This window comes from Anthonomus grandis, chromosome 7 (assembly GCF_022605725.1).
Source record: "Anthonomus grandis grandis chromosome 7, icAntGran1.3, whole genome shotgun sequence".
NCBI lineage: Eukaryota > Metazoa > Arthropoda > Insecta > Coleoptera > Curculionidae > Anthonomus > Anthonomus grandis.
Window position 1 is genome coordinate 8,289,978 of NC_065552.1, and position 23,672 is coordinate 8,313,649.

Below are 23,672 nucleotides of genomic sequence, written 5' to 3' on the forward strand. Positions count from 1 at the left end.
CGTTAGTGTAAAAAATTTATTAAAAAAAACTACGCCTTAAAAAATAGGTTGATATTCAGCTCACAATGTATTTTTTTCTTTAAAAAAATAATTCAATCTCTTTCGTTAGTAAAGAAACCAAAATATAGCTAGTTTAATGGAGACAACAACAACTCTGAGGTTAAATATTATTACAGCAGGATCCTGGATTTTTTTTTTAAATCTTAGTTTTGGTCACATACCTTTAAAGCAAAAAAAATTAATTTATTGTTGCAAACCTTGAAATTTCTTAAAATTTCTCGAAGATTTAATTTATAAGCCTACAAGTAGAATAATAGACCAAATTTCGTTTAATGCAATTTTAAAATGTACCCAAGTATTATGCATCAATATCGTTGTAAAGTTTTAATCAAAAATGTCGACTTGGCTTTAAAGTATTATGAATATTCCTAACTACAATAATTTTTTAAAGAACTAGAATTTTTAATTTAAAAAACTCCTAAAACCAGAATTTGATAAAAAATATTTAACACCAAAGTTCTTATAGTAAATTTTTTTGAAAATTCCAACTTTTGTGACAAAACTTGTACTCTTAAAAGTAAAAAAAAAAACTATAAATCATTATATCCTAAAAGCTTTAAACCAAGTAAGCTTTTAAATTTCCTAATTTTTTCACAATTTAAGGTAAATTCGAAATAGAGACCTATAAATTTTATAATTTAAACAAATATTATGCATTAACATTGTTGTAAAGCTGTAGTCAAGAATATAGATTGAAGACTATTTATTTATTTTATGTTATTCTTAGCTTTAAGGCTCAGAAATATTCCAAACTTTAACAATGGGTTCAAAAAGCTCTAAAAATAAACATTTAAGAAAAAACGTTGGGCGCCAATATTCTTATAATTCATCTTTTTTGCCATCCCAATTCTTGTGACAAAATTACAAATTTATAACTTTGTAAGTAAAAAAAAATACAATTTTTAATTAATTTTATCCTAAAACCATTTAAGTGAAGTCCCTTGAAACTTCATAAAATTTTACGTAGAATATAAATATATAAAAAAAAATAATGTGTGCCAATAAAAATATGAATATTCGCAAACAAATTTTATTTAGTAGTTTATTTCCAACAGGCAAAACCCAGTTACAGGAAAATCTACAGTTAATGTTTTGAAAGTGTAAACAAGTATTAAATTACTATAAATTAATTAACAAAAAGAAAGAAAAATAAGGACAACCTAAATTACTATAGTAACATCATGTATACATGTATCAAAATTAAAGGAGATGTAAATTAACATTAGAATGAACAAAGAAAGGGATTCATGGGACAAGCGAAAAAAGGAAGAGAAAAGGAATTATGGTAACTGTTGGTTTGCCAGAGACAAAACTAGATCCTTTATGGAGCATACAAATATGTCACAGGTTGATGATACTGAATTAAAAATTCTGCACATTTGATATACGGGATCCTGAAACCTAATGTTAGTTCTGGCGCGATCTAAAGTAAAAGTGATATTTGCTCTAGAAGCAAATCGTGGTACATGAAATAGAATATCGTTCAAGAGAGGAGGAGAATTTATTTGATTATTGACCAACTTCTATAAGAATGTTACAAAATGAATTGTTCTCCTCATGGCCAGAGATTGCAGATTAAATCTACCTCATCAGATCATGATCATGTCCCCTAACAGGATATATTCCATCCTCACGAAACATAAGAAACTTTAAAACCCTTCCCTGAACACTCTCGATGTAGCCAACATGGCATTCATAGAAAGGACACCACACCAAGGAACCGTATTCCAGTCTTAATCTAACAAAGGAAAAGTACAATAGTTTTATTAAGTTTGAGTTGTTAAAGAGTCGGCTATTTCGAATGACAAAACCCAGAAGTTTTAACGAGGAGGTCACTGTCTGTTCAATATATGGCACAAATGTGAGCCTATCGTCGAATACAACCCCTAGATCTTTAAAAGAAGTACTTCTGCAAAGGATTTGATTGTCTATATTGTAATTAAACAAAACAGGATCCATGGTTCCGTGAAAGGAGATCACACAGCATTTCGAGATGTTAAGACATAACTGATTTCGACTGCACCACCCCCTAATTAGGTCCAAGTTACTCTGTAAAAACAAGCAGTCTAAGATACTATTGATACACCAGAATATTTTCAGATTATCAGCATAAGCTAGTCTAAGGCAGGAAGTCAATTCTATAAGATAATTAATATAAAAGATAAAAAGAAGTGGGCCGAGATTGGATCCCTGTGGGACTCCAGAAGTTGAAACAAAGGTCTAATCTGCAACCTTCCACCTCAACAAACTGTAGACGGTCAATAAGGTATGACGAAAGCAACGAAATTAGCCTTTCTGAGAAGTTGAATTGCTTGTTCAATTTTTCCAGCAGAATGCTATGATTTATCTGATCGAAAGCCTTACTGAAATCAGTATACACCAATCAACCTGATTTTTTCTATGAAGAAATAAAATGAGTCACATTACAGAGGTTAGTGATGCACGACCTTTTAGGAATAAAACCGTACTGATCTATAGAGAGTAGTGATTGAACTTGGGGAAGAATTCTGTAATAAAGGCAATGATGTCAAAGTCGCACACGGAGATCCCTATATAAAGCTTATTAGTCTTGGTGCGGAGGCCACGTACATTTTGATAACAAAGACGTAGGTGACATTCATAAAACAAATTTTTTATTTATTAATCTTAAAGAAAAGTTTCCAATATGTTATAAGGTTCCTAACTAAAAAAAACTGTACTAAAGTTTGTCATATAAATTTATAACCTTAAAAGGACTATATTATATAAAATACGTAATTTTCCTATTTTCTTTATGGAAAAAATCACCTATTAAAACCATTATGCGGGAAAAAAACCCAAACCAATAAATCTCATCAATTGGTTTTTCATTTTCAATTTACCCAAAACTAATTAAATCCTTTATTTTGGCTTATAAGCATGACAAAAAAACCAAAACCAATACGCAAAAGATATTGAAATATTCATAATACCCGGCATAAGTAATTTTGATGCCAGGTGCGTTAATGCATATTCACAGATTCATTAATAACATGGTACTGTGGCCTTAATTGTTCGGGTTTGTTTGTTAATTAAACTCATTGATTTATTTCTTTGTATTACATCAATAGGGATATAAGGTAATATTGTAATTTTAATTTTTATCTCATCTACATAGCGCGGAAAGGCAGTTAAAGGTAACTCAGACTCCGACCTTCGCATATCCGCTGAGTCATGTGAACCAAAAGAAGAATCGAATTATAATAATGATTTAATGAAATAAATTATCGGTCGCATTAATGGACTTTATTAGTTTCCAGTGGCCACCGCACGTAATTGCTATTATTAAGTTACCATTAAAAATATTGCACAAGCGTACTTATATATTTAATTTGCATGTATGTACGGCAACCTTTTTTTATATGGTAATTTATAGAAATCAGTTAAATATATGGGGAATTTCAAGTACGTTGATATTTTTATTGGATCTTTGAAGTAATAAGTTTTTAGGAAAACACATTAATAGTTAAGTGGGAAAAAATATAATTAAAAAAAAATCTGTTTTATTAACGATTTATTCAAAATTTTGTCTCTCTATTTTTAGAACCAAAAAAATTATTTCAAAAATTTTCTTAAAAAATATTTGTAGGATATTTTTTTAAAAATAATCAGAGAAACCTTTTTATAATTTTAAATTCTCAAATCAAAATATGTAAAAAGGACTTATTATAGTTTCAGAAGAAATGGAAAAATTATGAAAAAGATTTCTTAGAAAATATTTCTCTTGTTTTCCGGAATTTCCCCTGATTATTTATTATACAATTTAATGCTAAAAAATTTATTCATTTTAACTAAAAACACAATAATTTTTTAAAAAAATTAACATTTTATAAACTCATAAATAATAATATAAAAAATAAATTTGAAACAAAAAATAAAAAGTTTAAAACAGCTTATCTAAATAAAACTTACTTCAAAAGACTTCGGAGATATAAATAGAAGAATACACCATATCTCATCTAATGCATTTTTATAATATAACCAAGTATTATGCATCGATGAGACGCGTAAAGTTACTACAAATGTCGAAAAAAGGTAAATTCACGAACTTATTTATTTGACATCTCTTTGTCTTTAAAGGGTTAAGTTAATTCATATTCCATAATTTCTTTTGACCCTTTACTGCTGCTTAAGCTAACTGCTAAACTAAGTTAACTATACAAAAAAAAAATCAAAGTTGAAAAGTTATTTTTCAGAACATAAAATGTTTGCTTTTGAGCCATGAGAACTTTCTTAAAGAATTTTCTGAAAATTGTGAGTTTAGCTTAAGTTAATAACTCAACAAACTATATTGGATACTCGCATATAAATATTGTAAAGACTTGAGTTTTATGCTTCTAAAAATTAGACCTAGAACTTGAAGGAATAACCAAATCTCGTTGATATATTTTTGTAACATAACCAAGTATTATGCATCAATGGGAGTCGTAAATTTGTAGTCGAAAATGTAGATTCATAACTATTTTTCTATTTAGTGATATCCTTGGCTTTAATGCATTAGGAATTCCCTATTCTATAAACCCTAAATATCGGCATTTCATAAAAAACTATTTTTATAATTAATGATTTTGGATGGAAAATAAATTTTACCAAATTATAATGATTTTAATTATACTGATTATTAAGACTTCTACAATATTTAAATACAAGGCAAGCCTTGGTAATTAGTTATATTATTTTATTTTCTTATGTTTTTCTAATACAGTGACAATTTTATCAAATAATATAATTTTTCCATAATTGGACAGCAAAAATATTTAAATTCCTTAAATGTGAAAGTCGCCCATAAACCAAATTTTTGACTAATTTTACCCAGAACCCTTAAAAAAATACTCGCGTTGGGCACCAATGTTCCCATTAAAATGTATTTTCTAAATCTCACCTTTTTTGATAAAATTACTAATTGGATTAAAATTTAATATAAATTATAAAAAATTCTACAAAATCAAGAACTAATATATTGCTAGACCAAGGCTACATATACAAAAACCCAATTTAGCTTCCTAGTAGTACCAGACGATAAATCGTAAGACGATCCTATGCAAAACGCTATACTAATTTACAGGAAGGCGTAACTCTGATATTATAACTTGATTCGAAAGAAGAGTTATCGTTTTCGATTTTATAATCGAGCCCCGGAGATCACCAACGAGATAAACTGATATTATAGAACGAAAATGAGAAAAAAAACATCGCCCCTAACCATAAACGAATATGCAAAGCTTTACTCCAGGTGAACAAACACAATCGCGTGCACGAGCTTATTGGTTTTTGCATCTGAAATTAGTAAATCGCTGCTTATTTTGCTATTTAAATGTATGCAAAAGCGCGGTGAAACGTGCCGTCAGCAGCACTTTTTAATACCATTTCGTGCGTTAGTTTCGTCAAATTTTTCGCTGAAATTAAATTCGTTGCACCCTCACATATTTCAGTCGTGTGCATGGTCGTTTCACACCTGCATCACTCATACTAGACCATCAAGAAAGGTGGTTTTATGCCTCGTAATACCTGGGCAGGTAGACTATTGCCTTGCGAAAAGCAGATGGGCCCACGTTTTAAAGGTCGTTTAAAATGACTATATTCAAATGCCGGTTACCGAAAGGTTCTCACATCCACCCGAAACGCATATATCAATCTATTCAAATTTTTTTAGTTCGTGGTATTTAGCAGAATCGATTTGCTTAACAATGGTTTTTGGATGTCGGTAGTTTGGGCGGATGTTAAAGAATTTGGGGATAAACGTTTTTAGTTAAAAGAGTTTTTGGCTCTGTAAGTAAATTCCTATTGGAGATTTTCTAAGGAACTTTTATGAAAAAAGTGTATATAACTTTTTTATTAATTAAACAAAATAAAATTTATGAAAGTAGGCTTTTTTAACATTGTTTAGCTCTTAAATCAGCTTAGCACATAACTTGGGAAAGAGGAGCTTTCTTACGTAATAGAGTCTAAGAAGATATTTGGTTTTTAAGGTGACCACTTGCCTTAAAGTCCAAAATCTGAAACGCTAGTAAAGTGGTGCCTAAAAAACATCTTTGGTTTTCAAGGTGAAATTTAGATCAATTTAGTGCATAATTCGGGCAGTATCCGACTCCAAAGAAACATATTAGGCCTTTAAGGTGACCACTCATTTCAAAGTTCAAAATTTGAAATATTAGTTGAACTATAATTATGTGGATTACAGAATTATATTTGTGAAAGCATTTTCAAGTATTGCTTATATTTCAAGCTGGCCAATGGGACTTTTTGTGTAGTGGTGCCCAAAAAACATCTTTTGTCTTTAAGGTGACCACGTGCTTCAAAGTCCGTACCTTAAAAGTCTACTTAAAGTAGGTTTAAAAAATTAATAGGATTATATTAACTTAGGTATGTTTCATCAATATTACTTATCACTTAAATCAGTTTAATATATGACTTGACCAATATAGGACCTTGTGTGTAATCGTACTAAAGAAACATTTTGTTTTTCAAGGAAATGAATTACTTCAAAGTCTGACGTCTAAAAACTAGTTTAAGTATGTTCATAAAATTAATAGCATTATATTCGCAAAAATATACCTTATAAATATTGCTTATTTTTCAAAAGGTCTAGAAGATAACATGGAAAATATGAGTCTTTTTGTGTAGTGGTGCTCAAAAATATCTTTGATTTTCAAGGTGACCACTGACTTCACAGTCTAAAATTTGAAAAACTAGTTATAATCGATTTAAATAAGTAAAATACTATTATATTTAAAAGAGTATGCTTTTGCAATATTTTGAGCTTTTAAATCTATTGGGAAATTATATCCTAAAAAGAAAAAGCTCCCATCTTTTATACAGTGCTGCACAAGAAATATGTTTGACCTTCAGTTGTTCCTTGACAATGAAATCACTGTTTAGTACTAATAATATTATAATTTAAAGTTGGGCGCCAAGATATACCAAATATTATTAAGGAAGATTTAAATGTATGGACTTTTTAGGTTTTCTACCTCTTTTGTCGATCACAAAAATAATTCTTGCTCAGGTTCTAAGGTGAAATAATGTTAATGAAATGCATGTCAATTGTCGAAGCCTAAAACCACGTCTTAGCAAGAAATTAAACTGTCAGAAACTATACAACTAGACCTAGGAGTAAACAGGAGGAAGACAAAGAGATATAAAATAGATATATAAAATCATAAAGGTTTGCAAGCAAAGAGACATTCGACAATCCTTACAGAACAACAAAAGACTCTATAAAAGAGCTATGCATGGAATAGTCCTTTTGACTGCTACGATTCAATTCAATATCTGATAAAGCACTAACCACGTTGGATGCCAAGCTTACTTATCAACTAAATAACATAAAAGAAATCCACTCTATGGTCAAATACTGACTTTTTTGCCAATCACACCCTTACAGGTGAACCGTGTATAACCATTAACTTATTTTGCGGTTAAATTTTTGTTTTATGGGACAGGAAATGAACGCAACCTGTGCCCCGCTTTTTTTTTCCTAGAAATTAACTTCAAAAATTATGATCATTGACAGACTTGTTGGGTGTCATTTTCTTTTTTGGAGACGGGCAATTTGGTGGTTGGGCCGCACAGCAGGTACCTATTAATTACCGAGCATCTCTAAAGGTAAAAAAAAACTTTCGGTAAATGAAACGGCGTGTTATTTTATAAATTTGACGATATTAGACTTTTAAATTGGCCAAGTTTTGTTTTTTTGTTAGTAATGGCTGTTATTTTGTGGTATTTGAAGAGTAGTATTTGTGAATGTGTAGAGGCTTAGTTGGCTATTTGATAATAACAGACGCACATGGTGCTTAAGATGGTGGAATTGTTGATAATTGGGTGGACCTTGTTGCCTTGGGCAATACATGTCATGTTTCGAACGCCTTTTTTTGGAAAATCAAGTAGTAAGGAAGTAGAATCTCATATTTTGAAATATAGTTTTTAAAAAAGATTTACTTTAATCAACAATTTTTTTAACAAAATCTTTATGCATATTTTAAGGGTAGACGAATGTCAGTTATCATTGCTTATTCAGTATTAAATTTTTTCTAAAAGTTAAAATTTGTTCCTTTTGGAAACAATAAAATCTTTAATAAATTATTATGTTTTTACAATAAATGCAGCACAAATTAAAATTGTAACCCAAGTAAACATAATTTTTATTTGTTTAAAGGTTTATATGTGTATATTAAATTTTCAAAATACTTCTCATTTAATTTAATTTATGCTTTAAGAGTTATTCCTTTTTGTTATTTAGAAATATGTATATTAGATATGTATGTATAATATGTATTTTAATTGCTTTAAAAAAATAAAAATATTAGAATCAACGGTCCTTGCAAATTGGTCCTTTTTAATATAATAAAAAATGCATATATTTGCTTTAAATTAATAAATTTGTCAATTTCAATTAATTTTAACAGTTTTTTGTCCAGTATTTATTTTTCAACTTTCCTAGATGTTTAATTTGTTTCAGGCATTTGACATCATTTTTTATATGTCTAAAAATTAAAAAGAAATGTCTATAATAATACTTAAAATGACTAAATGCTTGGACTAAAATAAAAAAAAAATCTTTATTTTTCAAAAATACTCCAAAACTATTATAAAATATCAACAAGTATCTACAAGTTTAAATATACAATTATCCTTTATATAGTACAAAAACCCTGACAAATTTATTTTAAATTTCTAAAATGCATATTAAAATACAGGAACTTGCTGTATTTTCCTGATAAAGTGGTAGAAGAACTACAAATTTTCTTACAAATAAGTATAAGTAAAATGAATATTACTTGTTAATACAAGCAAGCAAATATTATTAAATACATTTTCATTAAAATTGGGATTCTTGACATGCAATCGCAATATTTTAAAAATTTTAATACAAATATGCCCTGAATAAGCTTGATTTATTAAAAATGTATTAAAAAGGATCTTTACCCCATATATTTTATATTTTTTACATATTCTAATACCCAAAAGATAGTTACATTGCTTAAGATAAATAACACATCCTTTTCAAACTACTATTTTAAATTTATCATTTAATTTTTATTAATACGTACAAATTTAATAATGCAAAATTTAATAGTATAACGCTGACATTTTCCTTTAAACTGTATTAATGTTAATATTTTATTTATATCCTATGTTGTAAATATTAAATTGTCTCAAATATAAAAGAACATTCAAATAAATTTATATCTTAAAAAGTTCTGTAGTGGTGCTAATATATTGGCAACTATTTAATTTTTATAAAAATTTAAATTTTAAAACGCAAATAGCTAAAGTAAAAGGAAGTAAATATACTATAAAGTATAGTAAAAAAGGACAAATGCATCAAAAGCTTTGAAAATTAGAATCTTTTTGTTTGTCTATACCTGGCAATTAATAAATAAACTATACCATATAATTCCGCAAACATATTTCTTGATTTAATTAAAGCATCTTACTTGAGTAAGACCTCGCAATATCTTCGGTACTGGGCAATCTACACTTAATTCCCGCGCTTCAAATGTGATAATGACGATCCCGCGAGCCTCTAATGAACTAAAGACCTTTTATTAAAAGCAATAATACTAAACATATATAGTTTGAGCGGTATCCCGGAAAATGCAATTTCTAGTTACCGTCCTAGTAATAACATATTCATGTAGATTACGCCGAGCATATTTGACTATATGTATACTTAATGACCGGTTGAACACGTAATCATCTTTCTTACAAATCATTCTCATTACGGTCGGTATCATTAAGATTTGTGGCAGCCGTATGTTGTTACACTGAATAGATTCAGTTTTTGTCTTGGTACTGTTAGTGATGTTTAACATGCTTGATGTATGTAGCGTTAGTTTTATTAATGAAAATCGTTCAGTAAATAATCTGGAGTATTTATATTTCATTTGAGATTAGTTAGTTAAACGTGAATTTCAATATTTAAGTAGTAAATCCCTCAACCCTAAGAACTACCTAGAAGGTGCACATTATACCACCTGATGGGTCATAAGTCCGCTGTATGAAAAGGATAATCGAAATCTGTTTATAAATTGATTATACGTTATAGCTATGTTTATCTATAAATCTTGGGGCGTTAAAATTATTAACATAGATAATTATTTTATTTCTTATTATTATTTTTTATTAGAATAGGGTGAAATGCTCGTCAAATTATATACCTTTTGGTCTATGTTTTAGTTATTAATTAACCATATTTTCCTTACTTGTTTTAATTTATTTTACCTTTCTATTAGGTTGACTGTCACAAAACTGTACTTTTACAAATAAAATTGGGATTAAAAATATTTAGTTTACGCTAAAAGAATTAATTAATTTTTTATTGCTTAATTTGTAATTTCAAGTCTAATTTTAATTGTTTAATTAAATATAATATTATTAGATGTCAAATTAGATACTAAAAAGCCTAAATAGTGAATACTTCAAAAAGAAAATATTTATTAAAACATACATGGATTTCTTGAGAATTTTTATTTAAAATAATAACTTACATATTTCTTTATTTTTAATCTAATTTAGGCATAATTTAATAGTATACGATTTTAATTTTTTAGGTCAGATAGGTATATCATATAGATGTTTTTCCTTTCTATAAGTAATATAAGTTGTAAATAACTTAAATATTATATCGCACCAATTTTTTTGAATTTAATTAAAATTTTAATTTGCGAATAAATAAAAAATCGATTTTTTAAGAACAACAAGCAGAATTTAATTTTTTGTAATAAAAAAATTTAGTAATTTAAGTAATGCATGTTTTACTATACGCATTTCTTTAAATGCAATTTTTTTAATTAAAATACAATTAAGATTACTAATAATACTTATAGTTTTTTAATCGTTTTTTGTTATAATCTTATATCTTATTAACTTAATTTTTACTCAATATGCAAGATATTTACAATTTAATTTATGCATAACATAAAAGCACATAACTATGATTTTTTTTAAATAACTGCATTAATATTGCTGAAGGAAAAACTAATAGGACTAAATAATATTAAAAAAGCCTTAAGAGCCTAAGAAAATATATTGTTTATATGTACTGATATATGATAGATTTTAAAAAAGTTCAAACTATCATAATTGAGGGATTTAACTAATGATCTGGTTTTTTACGAATAAAATAATAATAGAACTACAAACAGAAATCCTATTACCATAATATATCATTAATCTGTCTTAAAGCTTAACTAGCAGAGTAAATTTTAATTTTTTTAAACAATTTTATCATAAAATCGTATAATAAAAATATTACATATACAGTTAGTTAATTACAATACAAGTGTAGTTAATTATCAGTATTTTTCTATTTAGACACCTAGTCTCTATAAATCATATAGATGTATGGACCTTTTTTATACAATTAGCTTAAAAATTTTAATTTATCCATAACTTAATAGTAAGCGACTATTTTTTTGCTTTAAATTATGTCAATAATATTTTATGTTGATTTTTAGATAAAAAATTGTAAATATGCTAATTTGTTTTTAGAATATTATAATTTGTCTAGGGTTTGGACCAATTTGTTGTTACTTCGGAAAATAATTTAATTAATTTATTTATGATTTGGATAAAAGCTCATAGACTCAATATTTTGATTTTTTCAAAAACATCTTCAATACACCTTTTAAAACACAGGTGAATTTAATGTAAAGGGTAACAAAAGCCATTTCTCAGCCATTAATTTAATTTTCTCATTTAAATCTGATTTATTTCTGATTTGATTAATGCATAACTTAATAGTACGCGATTAATATTTTATTCATTACTGTTTTATATTAAAAATAATATTAAATAGATAATTGTAAATATGAAACGTTTTTCTGCTTTATGAATGTATATCAGCAAGAATTTGAGAGAATAAAGCAACCGAATTAAGCTATCAAAGCAGGGCAAATAATAATAAAATTTATATAATTTTAAGTAAATTCTGTTAATCCATTTGTTCCCATCCCATCCATCCTTCATGTTATGCTCTTTTTTATTTTAGATTTTATTTACGCATAATTTAGTGGGATAGGAAAATCATTTTTGGGTTAAAATTATTAAGAAATGTAAGGATTTCTTGAGAAATAACGAAAATATTAAACTTAGTTTATTCGTTTTCTATTAAAAATAATAGCCTAAAGAGTTCTTAATTTTTAATTTAATTTAGGTATAACTTAATAGTATACTATTGTCATTTCTTTTAGCATCTTAATTTCTGTTAGAAATGTATGTAGTTTTTCTTTTTATAGGCAAGGTTGCGAGTAAATTTTAGACATTGTATTGTGCCTATAAATGCTACATATTTTTAAAATTTCATTAAAATTTTGACTTAAAATTAACTATTGACAATACATTTTTTAAAGAAAAAAAGTAGAGATCTATTTTTGAAAATTAACTAATTAATTTCTAAAATAATATACAGGGTAAGTAATATTCAAATTTATATAATTGTAATAAAATTCTATAATTCCATTTGCTTCATGTCCTATTCCATTTAAAATTATATTTACGCATAACTTAAGTGGATACGAGAATCATTATTTTTTTACGGGACTCATTAATAATATCGTACAAATGTTTGCCTTTTTTAAAGGAAATCTATTATAAGTATTTTGTAAATGCATTATTCAACTAAATTAGCATCGGAACAGATATACAAAAGTCACCCAGTGAGTAATATCTTTCAGTTTACATGAAATTCTTTGGACTTACCTTCATCATGTAAGGGTCTAACTCCAGCACTTTCAGGACTTGATCTGGGACTCTCCATCGGTGGTCCCACCCCCTCCTCCTCCGAACTACTCGACATAGGCGAACTACCTCTAGTAAAACTCTTATTATTATTGCTCCTATTAAAATACAGCCCGTTATTCTGCAACAGCATCATCTGGTGCATACTGCTATTAAACTGTTTAATTTGCGAAGCCACCGTATTCTTTGTTTTAAACTTGGACATAGTGAAGTCCAGAGGTTGATCGGTCTCGTGGCTCCCAAGAAGCATGTGAGGAGGCGGCTGTTGCAAAAGCATCGGCATACTTTGTTGATGCTGCTTGTAGAAACTAGCGGTAAAGTCTATGGAGTTATTATTGGTAAGCAGAGGTTTCTTTGGTGTCGATTCAACGATGGGAGATGGGGTAGACTCGACCCACCTCCTTACCGAGTCACTTTTTAAATCCAGATTGAGTCGAAAGCACTTATCAAGTCAATAAATACATAAATAAATGTTGCACTAAAACTGTTGTTTTTTCGCGCGCGGGTTATTGATATGTAAACAAGTAATAAATTCACGCCACAGAGTGGAAAATGGGTCCATACAGAGGATAAACACTTAAGAAATGTTAAATGTCCGGCACAGTGTAGCGACCAGCGAGATTCTGCCGACGGTTTACCATCGTTTCTTCGGCCACGGTTGAAGTTGGGAGGATAAGAGGGGGAAAATCCGGGGCCTGTGGAAGGTGGGAGACGCAGGCCCGACCAATCGAAAAAGGAGGAGCCCCGATATACACAATAGTACATAAATTCTATAGATTATTTATTTATTCTTCATCTTATGTATGTATTTATGTGAATATATGTATAGGAGCAAAGGATTACCTTTTTCTTTTTTGGTCTTCGCTCGGTTTTTTTTTTACCGCTACTGCTGCTGTTTGGATTTTAAAATCAATATCTGATGGTTTATCTTTCTCGATTTTGATATAAAATGCTGATTAGTTTTAAAGATAATGATAATTCTGCGGACTCGGAGTTCGTTAACGATGATGTTTATTGGAAATTTCAGATATTTTCATTTGTTAATTCATTAGTAAATTCTTAGGCAGTAAATTAATTTTTGATAAATAATAATTTTTTTTAATAAGCGATAACTTATAACTCTTATTATTTACTAACTATATTATTTAACTATTATTAACTTATTACTAAGGAACGACTATCTTAATGCTCTAGTACTTTTAATTTCATAATTATAAAATTTAAATATTGGGATTATAAGCCTCTATCCTGTTCATTATTAGCAATTAAAATATTTACCAAAATAGCAAAAATTAATCCATATTTCCAGGAAAATTACAGCCAAAAACAGGAAATTGGTATATTTATAACTTATTATCTATAAATCAACATAAATTATTATCAACATAATTTAAAGCAAATTAATATTCGTGTACTATTAAGTTATGCATTAGTAGTTCTATATAGAGTTGCGGGTAAATAAAAAATGTTTGAAAAATAACTACACTTGACCTTATACATAATATTTTTTGTACGATTTTTATCACAATTTTGTTCTGAAAAATAAAATTATACTGTACTAGTTATACTTTTAAGCAGATTAAAATAAATTTGTTTATAAAAACTCTATTTATATTTTTTTTAATATATGTATTTATAAAAGATAAGATCATTAAATAAATATTTGTGACAATTCGAACTTTAATATATTTTAAAATGTATCATATATTAATAAATCTAAAAAATATTTTTTCTAAGGCTATTATTGGCTTTACTAATAATATTTAGTGCTATTTGCTTGTATTTTAACAATATTAATGCAATTTTTTTCAGTCATTATTTTATGCGTGAGTTGATTCATCCTGAATTATCGGTATTATGCGTAGAAAGTAAAGTAATCTTTATTGTTTTTAAACGCATTTTTGTTAAAATTTCATATCTTATTACCATTATAGTATTATCAGTTTTATTTTACTTAAAAATACTTTAAGACTAGTTTATTGCAAAAAAAATCTACTTCATTTTATTAAAAAAGCGTATTTTTAATTAAAATACGCTTTTTTAATAGTTATTTACATCCTATATTGCCTATAAAAAAGAAAAAAGGAAACTGGGAGATGTGACCTAGATCACTCGAAATAGAAAGATTCCCCCTATAGACAATAGTACATAAAGTCGAAGGATTATTTATTTTTTAACTTATGTATGTATTTATGTGAATTTATGATTGTATAAATGATGTATTTATAAGAATAAGTAAAGTATCTACACAAATTTTAGTCATCGAATCCTTGGTCATTTTGAAGACGAAATAGCTTTGTTTTTAAGTTAGAGCATATCAGCACTAAAAGAAATGATAATATTGCTCTAAAGAATTTTTAAAAGTTGAACGTACTTATTTTTCTTTAATTACGTATGTCCTGTGATAAATACTCCATGATCTATAGTTGCTCTTAAACACTCAATCGATTTTATTTATAATACTTTAAATACTCTAATGATTAGGCATTGTACTTAACTAGATAGTGATACGTAGGTGAATATAATTAAATTAACTTATATTCATAAATAATTCGACAGCTATCGAATATCTGTTTTCTTCTCTGCTAATTTTAAGGCTTCAAATATTTCTAAGTTTTGATGATTACTAATTGTCAGAGTTCGGTCAAGAAATTACAGGTATTCATTTTGTTTACGGAATGACTCTAGTTTACGCTTGAGGAGCACAGCGGCTATATGGTGATCGATGCCCGCTGCCTAATGTACAAACTTTCTTCAATATTCACCCTGAATTACGTAAAACAGGTAGTTTCAAGAGATCTATGTTATCCATTCAATATGTTATAGCAAGACCCGCCAGTGTACCAACCATAATGCAATCCTAACCTGTACTTACTGCCATCCTACAACAATTACACAAAAAATTGTAAATCAACTAATTTTGTAATAGTATGGCAAATTTTGTAAGATCAGCATCTTTATCCTTATCACATACAACATTCACGCATTTTGCCTCGAGATTTCCCTATAAAAGTTCATGTTTGCAACTAGTTGAATGAAAAATTAACATTAAATTAAGAGTTTTTAAATCAAATACTATTCACGGATAAAGCATGGTTTTCGCGAACAACAATATTGGGGACATTTTAAATCAATAGAATACAAGACTTCTGTTCAAAGCATGGAGGACTAAGGAGTCAGAATTGTCGCGTATTTTTAGGAGAATTCGTCAGTCAATGCTTAAGAGACTAGATGCCTGTAGACAATGTAAGCAATTGTAAAAAAGACTATTCTATATTTATATATTACTATTTTTATTCACTTTCATATTGAGCCAACTTGTAACACATGCAATATATTAATAAATACGTTTCATTATTCTGGACGTACTAAGAACGTTACTTGAATTTTTTTAGTGCTGGTGCTCGTGCTCGAAAACAAAATCGTTAGGTACTTATGTTTATATGAACATTTCATCTTTAAATTGACTAAGGATTTAATTGTTAAAGTTTGTCTACATATTTTAGTAATATATATGTATAGCAGTAAAGAATTATCTTTTTATTTTTTGGTCTTCATCGGTTTTTTTGCTTCTTGTTGGATTTTTAAATAAACATCTGATAATTTATCTTTCTCGATTTTGATATAAAATGCTAATTAGTTTTAAAGATAATGATAATTCTGCAGACTCGATGTTCAATAAAAATTTTAGATATTTTTGTTTGATACTTCATTAGTAAATTTTTATTGAATAAATACATTTTTGATATAATCGTTTTTTTAATTGCGAGATAATTAACTGACTATAATAATGGTCAAGTACTTCTAATTTTATAATTATAAAATTATAACACACCACCTAAAAATAGCATTTTATCAGGTTGTAAATTTTAAGAATGATAATGAATGGAACCATTATCACTCTAAATTTTACTAAATCATCATTTTAAAATACAAGATGCTTAAGATTTTCTATTGTTGCTTTCAATTAAAATTCAATTTCCTCTGTTTTTACATGAATAAAATGATAACACGATTTATAATTAGAAAGTATAAAATTTATTTATTTAACTAAACGTACCTAACAGAAAATATTAAATTTTTACAGAAATTATGAAATGATTACTTCAAAAAACATCACAGCAATGTAGTGACAGAGTATGATGATGATGAGTAAACTTATCAAAAGGCACAACTCTTGACAAAAGATTGGCATTTTCCTTTGTGGAGAAAAGTGTTCCCGCCCTTTCTAACCCGCTATATTATAGCCACTCCACTTCAAGACTAAGAAAGAAAAAAAAAGAAATTTAAAGTCACTATTTTATTAAATTGATTTAATTGCATATTATTTAGGCATTCAAATTCAGCGTGTTAAAATATATAACAAAATATCTGATCTCTTGGAAGTTAAAAGTGGTGTGCCTCACAATAGCATTTTGGGAGCCTTTTTTTTATTTATATGTCTAGTATGCATCTTCAGTTACGGCATTGTGCCCACCATTTTTATGCTGACTATACACAATTGTAATAATCATCTTTTGCAAGCTCTTAAAGGTGTTTCTTCAAAGCATTTATTTAAATGAATTCCTTCAAACTCATCTGTAATATTTATTGATAATCAAGCAAATGTTAGTGATGCAATATAAATATCAGTTTAAGGGATAAAAGAATTTTAGTGCAAGAGTTTGGGCATTGTAGTAAATAAAATGGATAACGACCTTCAATTTAAACATCACGTCTCTAATATTCTTAAAAAAACACATCTTGCTTTAAAATTAATGTATTTGCACAGGCACCATTTAAGTGTGGATAATCAAAGGCTCTTATGTGATTCCTTGGTACTTTTACAGTCTAATTGCTATGATGCATAGTGAAGTGTATGACAAATGCTCCAAAATTCTTGCATTCAACTAATATTTAAAATTTGCAGGCAAAACCGCGTTTCCTACTTCACAAACTTGAATGGCTCAATATGGAAAATCGAAGAATTGCACATTCTTTGATTATTACTTATAAAATTTTAAAATATTGTAGTTTGCATTATCTTTATCAGAAAGTATTTTTTAGTAAATTATGTACAACATTTAAATTTAAGAAGAAATAGCGAGGCAAAACACAGTTATTTAAACAATAATTTTCTTAAAATTTTTCATATCATATAAGTTCTTTAAATTTAAACCTTTATCGACTATCATTTTCTTGTTGTACTTTTAGCAAAAAGATAATTTTATGTTTATTGAATCAGTAAAGTACAAATTGAGTATTTAACTATGAATCTTGAACTGTTTATTGCAGTTTTTTTATTTGTTTGCTTTTTCCATTAATTTTGTTTTAAAATTACTGAGAAAATATATGAAATTAGAAAAATATTCAAATAAAAATTGTAATTAATTTTTTTTAAATTTATAATAGGATGTATAATCTTATTTAGCACAAATATTAAGTAAATAGATTTTTTTTTAATTATGGTAAATTTTTATGCAATAATTTATTGTAATTTTTAATTAATTGTTTGAAAACTAAAAAAAATACAAAAATTTATTAATCTTTTTATTTCCATTAAGTAGAAACTAAAAGGTAATACTCTAATAATACACAGGGATTTTAAAATTGTGAAATTTAAGGAGTATTAATAATTTCTTTATTAAATTTAGCACAAATATTCAGATTTCAAATATTTCTGTTTACGATTTTCAGACAAGAAAAGCAGGAATTTCTTTAAATAAATATAAATGCTGTAAGTTAAAATATAAGATGCCAAGAAAATGAATTTGTATTCGTTTAATTTTTATCGATTTAATTAGAATTTTTTTTCATTTACAACATTGTTAGATTTTATTGTCAAAATTCTAATATTTAATTATTTTTTTTAAATATTTTAAGACTTTCATCATAACTTATAATTTTATTGCGATTATATTATGCATAACTTAATTGCACCTGCCTATCGTTATATTATTAGCTGTATTATTGTTAATATTTTTTGTATGTTTATTTTTTTATCTGGTAATCTGGTAAAAAAAATTCCGTTATTTTAACTTCTATGACTTGCAGCCTTTTTAAAAATTCTCAAAAAGTTATTACAGGGAAAATTTTAATTGAAAAAAGTACAAAAAAATATATTAAAGTATAGATAAAAAACAAAATGTGTAAATAAATGTATTTTAATATATAATTTAATTTTTTTGTGACAAAATAATTCCATTTCCTTTTTTCTATTTTTTTTTGTGTGCTAGAAATATTTTTTTTTTATTTAAAGCAGTCATGCTTGGGTATTTTCAGCAAAAAATAAATTAAATCTATTTTTTAATTTATGGAAATATATTGTTTGATCTATTAAACTTTTTATTACAGGCAGGACCTCAGCTGCCTAAAACAAATTAACGCCCAGGAAAGTCTAAACAATGTTTAAGTAAATATATAATACTTCTGCCTGTATCTAAAAAACTAAACAGAAAAATTAAAATAACAAATTTCCAAAAAAATAAAATTGTAATGTATAGAAAAAGTAAAAGATCCAAGAAAAAAATACGCAAATAAAAACATAAAATATATTTTAATGAAAGGTACATGAATAAAAGCAAACCTTACTAGACAAAAAATATTATAAAAACTAATAAACACCTATTATCTTCAAATCACTTATCCCTCTTAGCAGAATATTGAATATTTAAATAAATATTAATACTAACCAAACCAAAATATTAAAATTATTTTTTATGGCTTAAGCGTGTTAACCCAAAGCCCTACTTGTGGTCAGAACAATACCACTAAAACCCATTAGGGCATTATCTTAAAACCACAAAGGGACACTTGAAGTTTTAAAACCTTTGTACCGTAATAAGATTGAAATTTGCCGCATGACGTGGTAAGTAACTGAGGTAGTTTAATAAAAGGAAAGGGTGACGGACATACTGCAGGTAAAGTGGATCACGAGGGGCTGAAGAATCAATATTAGATTATAAACGGACATTGTGACAAGTGTGTAAGAAATTTCAATTAGGGTCGGTATTTTGTTGGATTTTTATATGATGATTGATGGGAGTTGATGAATGTTTATTAGAATAGAATGAATGAATGAAGAGGTTATTTAGGATTAATAGTACATACATAATAAATACTATGTACTATATAAATAAATATTATGATTTCTATAAGTCTTGAAAAATAATGTGGAAAAAAATAAAATGAAAATTTATAAATTAGGACAATTATAAAAAAATACATAAAGTAATGAATACATTACAAATCTTACTCAAACACGAAAATAAAATGAAAAAAATACAGATGGTTTTTTAATATTTTAAGTTTTTTTACGACTGACTTAGTGTACTGGTATATTTTCCAAAATATTTAATTTAAAAAAAATAGCATTTAAAATGTTTAATTTTTTTGTTATAATTTTATTTTGTACTATTTTTTTGGCTGCATTTTTTTATACTTAATTTATCCTCAAATTAAATTGAAAATTATTAAATTAATCAGAATGAGAAATTTAATGTTTTAGTTTTTTTTGACAATTTACTCAAAAATTTAAATATCTTAAAAAAATATATTATATGTGATCACTTTGTGTTCCTTTCATATATTCATTTTTTTTTCGAAAAAAAAAATCGTTAAAAAAAAAGTTTTACAAAAAAAATACATATTTTGTTTCTGTATTTTAAGTATCTTATTATCCATCTTTATATATTCATTCAATTGCAATTTTTATCAATTATATATTTCTCATTCTTTCAAGTAATTAAAAAAAATAGCTTTTAAATATTTATTTAAAAGTCATATTAGTATAAATATATTTAAGTTTAAATTTATAATAATATATTTAAGTTTTCTATGGTTTCTGGCCTATTTATATTTCAGTAGTTTCCTAATTTTCTTGCTCCATAATTTTGTTTTTCATCGTAAATGTATTATTTTCCTTTTTGTTTGTTATCTGTATTGTTTTATTTTTTACAATTAATAGTTTTTGCTTTTTTAATCTCCAATTTTCTAAAAATCAAAGTTAATAAAACGCCATGAAAATTATCGCAAAAGTAAATGAAAAAGTTAACTTTATTAAATAAATCAAATTAAAATTAAATATTTTATAATACTAGTATTTTCTTGATAATTTGCTCAAGAATTAAAATATCTTATGTTTCTTGTGCATATTTCATGCATCCCTACTTTTTTTAAAAAATATTTTTTTAGCATTTCAACAATTTTCATTTTTTTTTGTTATTATTTTATTATTTGTTAATGAAATTTTGTTGCCTAATTTATCTATAATTTCCTGAAAACTAAAATTTGCTAAAACTTAAAAAAAAAACATGAGATGAATCAAGTTAAAATTAAATGTATGTTCCTTCTTGAAAATTTACGCAAGAACTGATTTTTTTTTGTGATCACCTTATTTATCTTTTATATTATCCTATTTTTTTTTATATATTTTTGCCATCATTTTAAATTTTTAATTTTTCATTGTCTTATTTTTTCTATTTTTGATAATAAGAACTGAAATATCTTGCATATATTATATTTTTTTTAGGCATTTTAAATATCCTTTTTGTTACTATTTTATTTTGTATTCTTGTTTTTCATTATTATTTTTTTACCTGACTAATTACCAATTTTCTAAAAATTCAAATTTAATCAAATTTTGTGCAAATTATTTATGAAATAAATCAAGCTAAAATTAAATCCTTGAAGTACTGAAATCTTAGTTTTTTTGTGATCAACTTGTGTATCTTTCATGTTTTACGACTTTATTAACTTTGTTTTTATAAAAATATTTTTTTTATTAGCAGTTTGCATTTTTCCAATTATATGAAAAAAAAACATGTTTGTATTATTTTTCTACCTTCTTAAAATTAAATTTATTGAACTCATTAGATGAATATATCCTATTTCAAAAGTGAAGCTTAATAACTTGAATTAAAAACTGCCGTTTAATATCGGAACAATAAAATAACAGTGATCAATTAAATAAGACATTTTACAAAATAAGTTGATAATTTACAACTTTTCTCTGATACCTTTTCCAATTTTTTTAGCATTTAAAATATTAATTTTCCTTTGTTTCATTTTTATATTCTATGTTTTTAATTTATTTTATTTTATAAATATTAAATTTTTAATGAACATGTGACAAGTAAACCTACACACTCCTAAATTATTACCATAGGTATTTTATTGAATTTCATGCAATGATCGGAATTTCTGAATGTTTATTAGTAGGTAAAAATTCTTTAACAAACATTTATTTAAGAACATAAAAATTACTTTTTGGTTACAATTTATAGACGAAAAAGTAAAAATAAAATTTTAACCAAGTTGTTTTTTCTGGTGTTTTAATGATTTAAAAAATATATAACTCTGTGTAGTGTTAAAACATTTTATAAAAGTAAATAATTAAATCCAAAAAAAGTAAAAATAATAAGTATTAATAGCTGCTTTTCACTTTGGTAAATATTTTCTAAAAATTATCAGTAAATAAAAAAAGTATCAAATAAAGAGAAAATTATAATTTTTAGTTTTTTTTTCTGCAAAGAATTGGAATATCTAGATTCGTTCTATATCTATTTTGGTCCTTACTTTTAACTAAGAAATAAGCATGGTAACAAACCTCAAACCGAAATGAAATCATCATCAAACATTTCGAAAGAGTTTTATTACGAATCATATCAGAGTCGTATTCAAGAATCTCTCAATCCCAACCTAGATATACGAGAGTGAGGTGTCATAAATCAGAGATCTCAAGAGACACTACTGGATATCATCATCGAAGAAATTAGAGGAGCAATGTCAAAAACAAAAAACATTAAAGCACCCGGAAAAGACGTGGTATATGCAGAAGCAATAAAAGTTGGAGGTCCTCTTCTATTGAAGAAGATACAAATGATCTTTAGCCTATGCCTACAGTCAAGCAATATCTAGGACCAGTGGTATAAAGTGATCACCATAATACGTCATAAGAAGGGTGATAAAACCAACTTGGAAAATTTTTGCTTAATAACTCTTGTCATCATCTATACAGACTGTACCAGAATCATCACGTCAACGCTATAAAATAAACAAAAGTTGGGCCCGTCTTAGAATTCTAATTTCCCGCGCTTAAATAAATTCAAATTTCGCGCCGGATTTGAGCACACTTTATTTCAAATGAATTATTGCACCTTCAGTAGAGGGTTAAAATTTCTTCTTGTTAACAAGGTAACCCACATTCCTCCATACTTGTTTTTTGTGTATAGCAGGCTCGATTATTATCGATCAAAAGCACTCTTATTAGTGAAACATTTCCTAAAAAGCCAAAAGTCCAAGGCGAGAAGCATGTGACCCTATCAAAACTCTTCAAAAGTTGTCCTATTTTTTAGTAGTAGATATATAAAAAAGAAGCATTTAATACAGATATTAAAATAATTGATATAAGCAGATATCTATATTATAGAGAGTTTGTAGATATAAGTTTTTAGATAATTAAGTGAACGAATAAGATTTTCTAATTTATTTGAAATACAGCTGTATAGGTGGCTGTGAGATAATGCAGCTATCATAATTGCCGTTGTTCCGCTAAGAACTTGTGGCTAAATGTACGACACAAAACCTTGTGAAAAAAAAAGGTGGACTAAATTTTGAGGTAATGCGTAGTTTGCTTTCATTGTTCTTTAAGACGTTGTGTCCACTATGTGTACACTAACTCATACGATCTTAAGGTGAGGCCTTTTAATTACCGATTTCTTGTGGAAACTATACTTAGGTTCCACGTGGTACTTTCAAGGTCCCTACGGTTCCCTACCGTTCGATACCATTATTTGCCATATGCCACATGTGTTCTTATTTAATTCAGTTAAGTCTCGATTATAATATATACTAACGACTACTTCTGTGATCTG

The 23,672-nt window shown here is 26.8% G+C and overlaps 1 protein-coding gene across 1 annotated transcript in view; it reads right to left on the bottom strand.

Annotated features, from left to right (window-relative positions):
- LOC126738470 (POU domain protein 2-like) overlaps positions 1–13,442 on the bottom strand; it is a 118,513-nt gene extending 105,071 nt beyond the window's left edge. The window contains exon 1 of the mRNA XM_050443833.1: positions 12,781–13,442. Within this exon, the coding sequence (XP_050299790.1) occupies positions 12,781–13,102 (322 nt within the window). The 5' untranslated portion in view covers positions 13,103–13,442. The remainder of the gene's footprint in view (positions 1–12,780) is intronic.
- Positions 13,443–23,672: the final 10,230 nt, after the last annotated feature.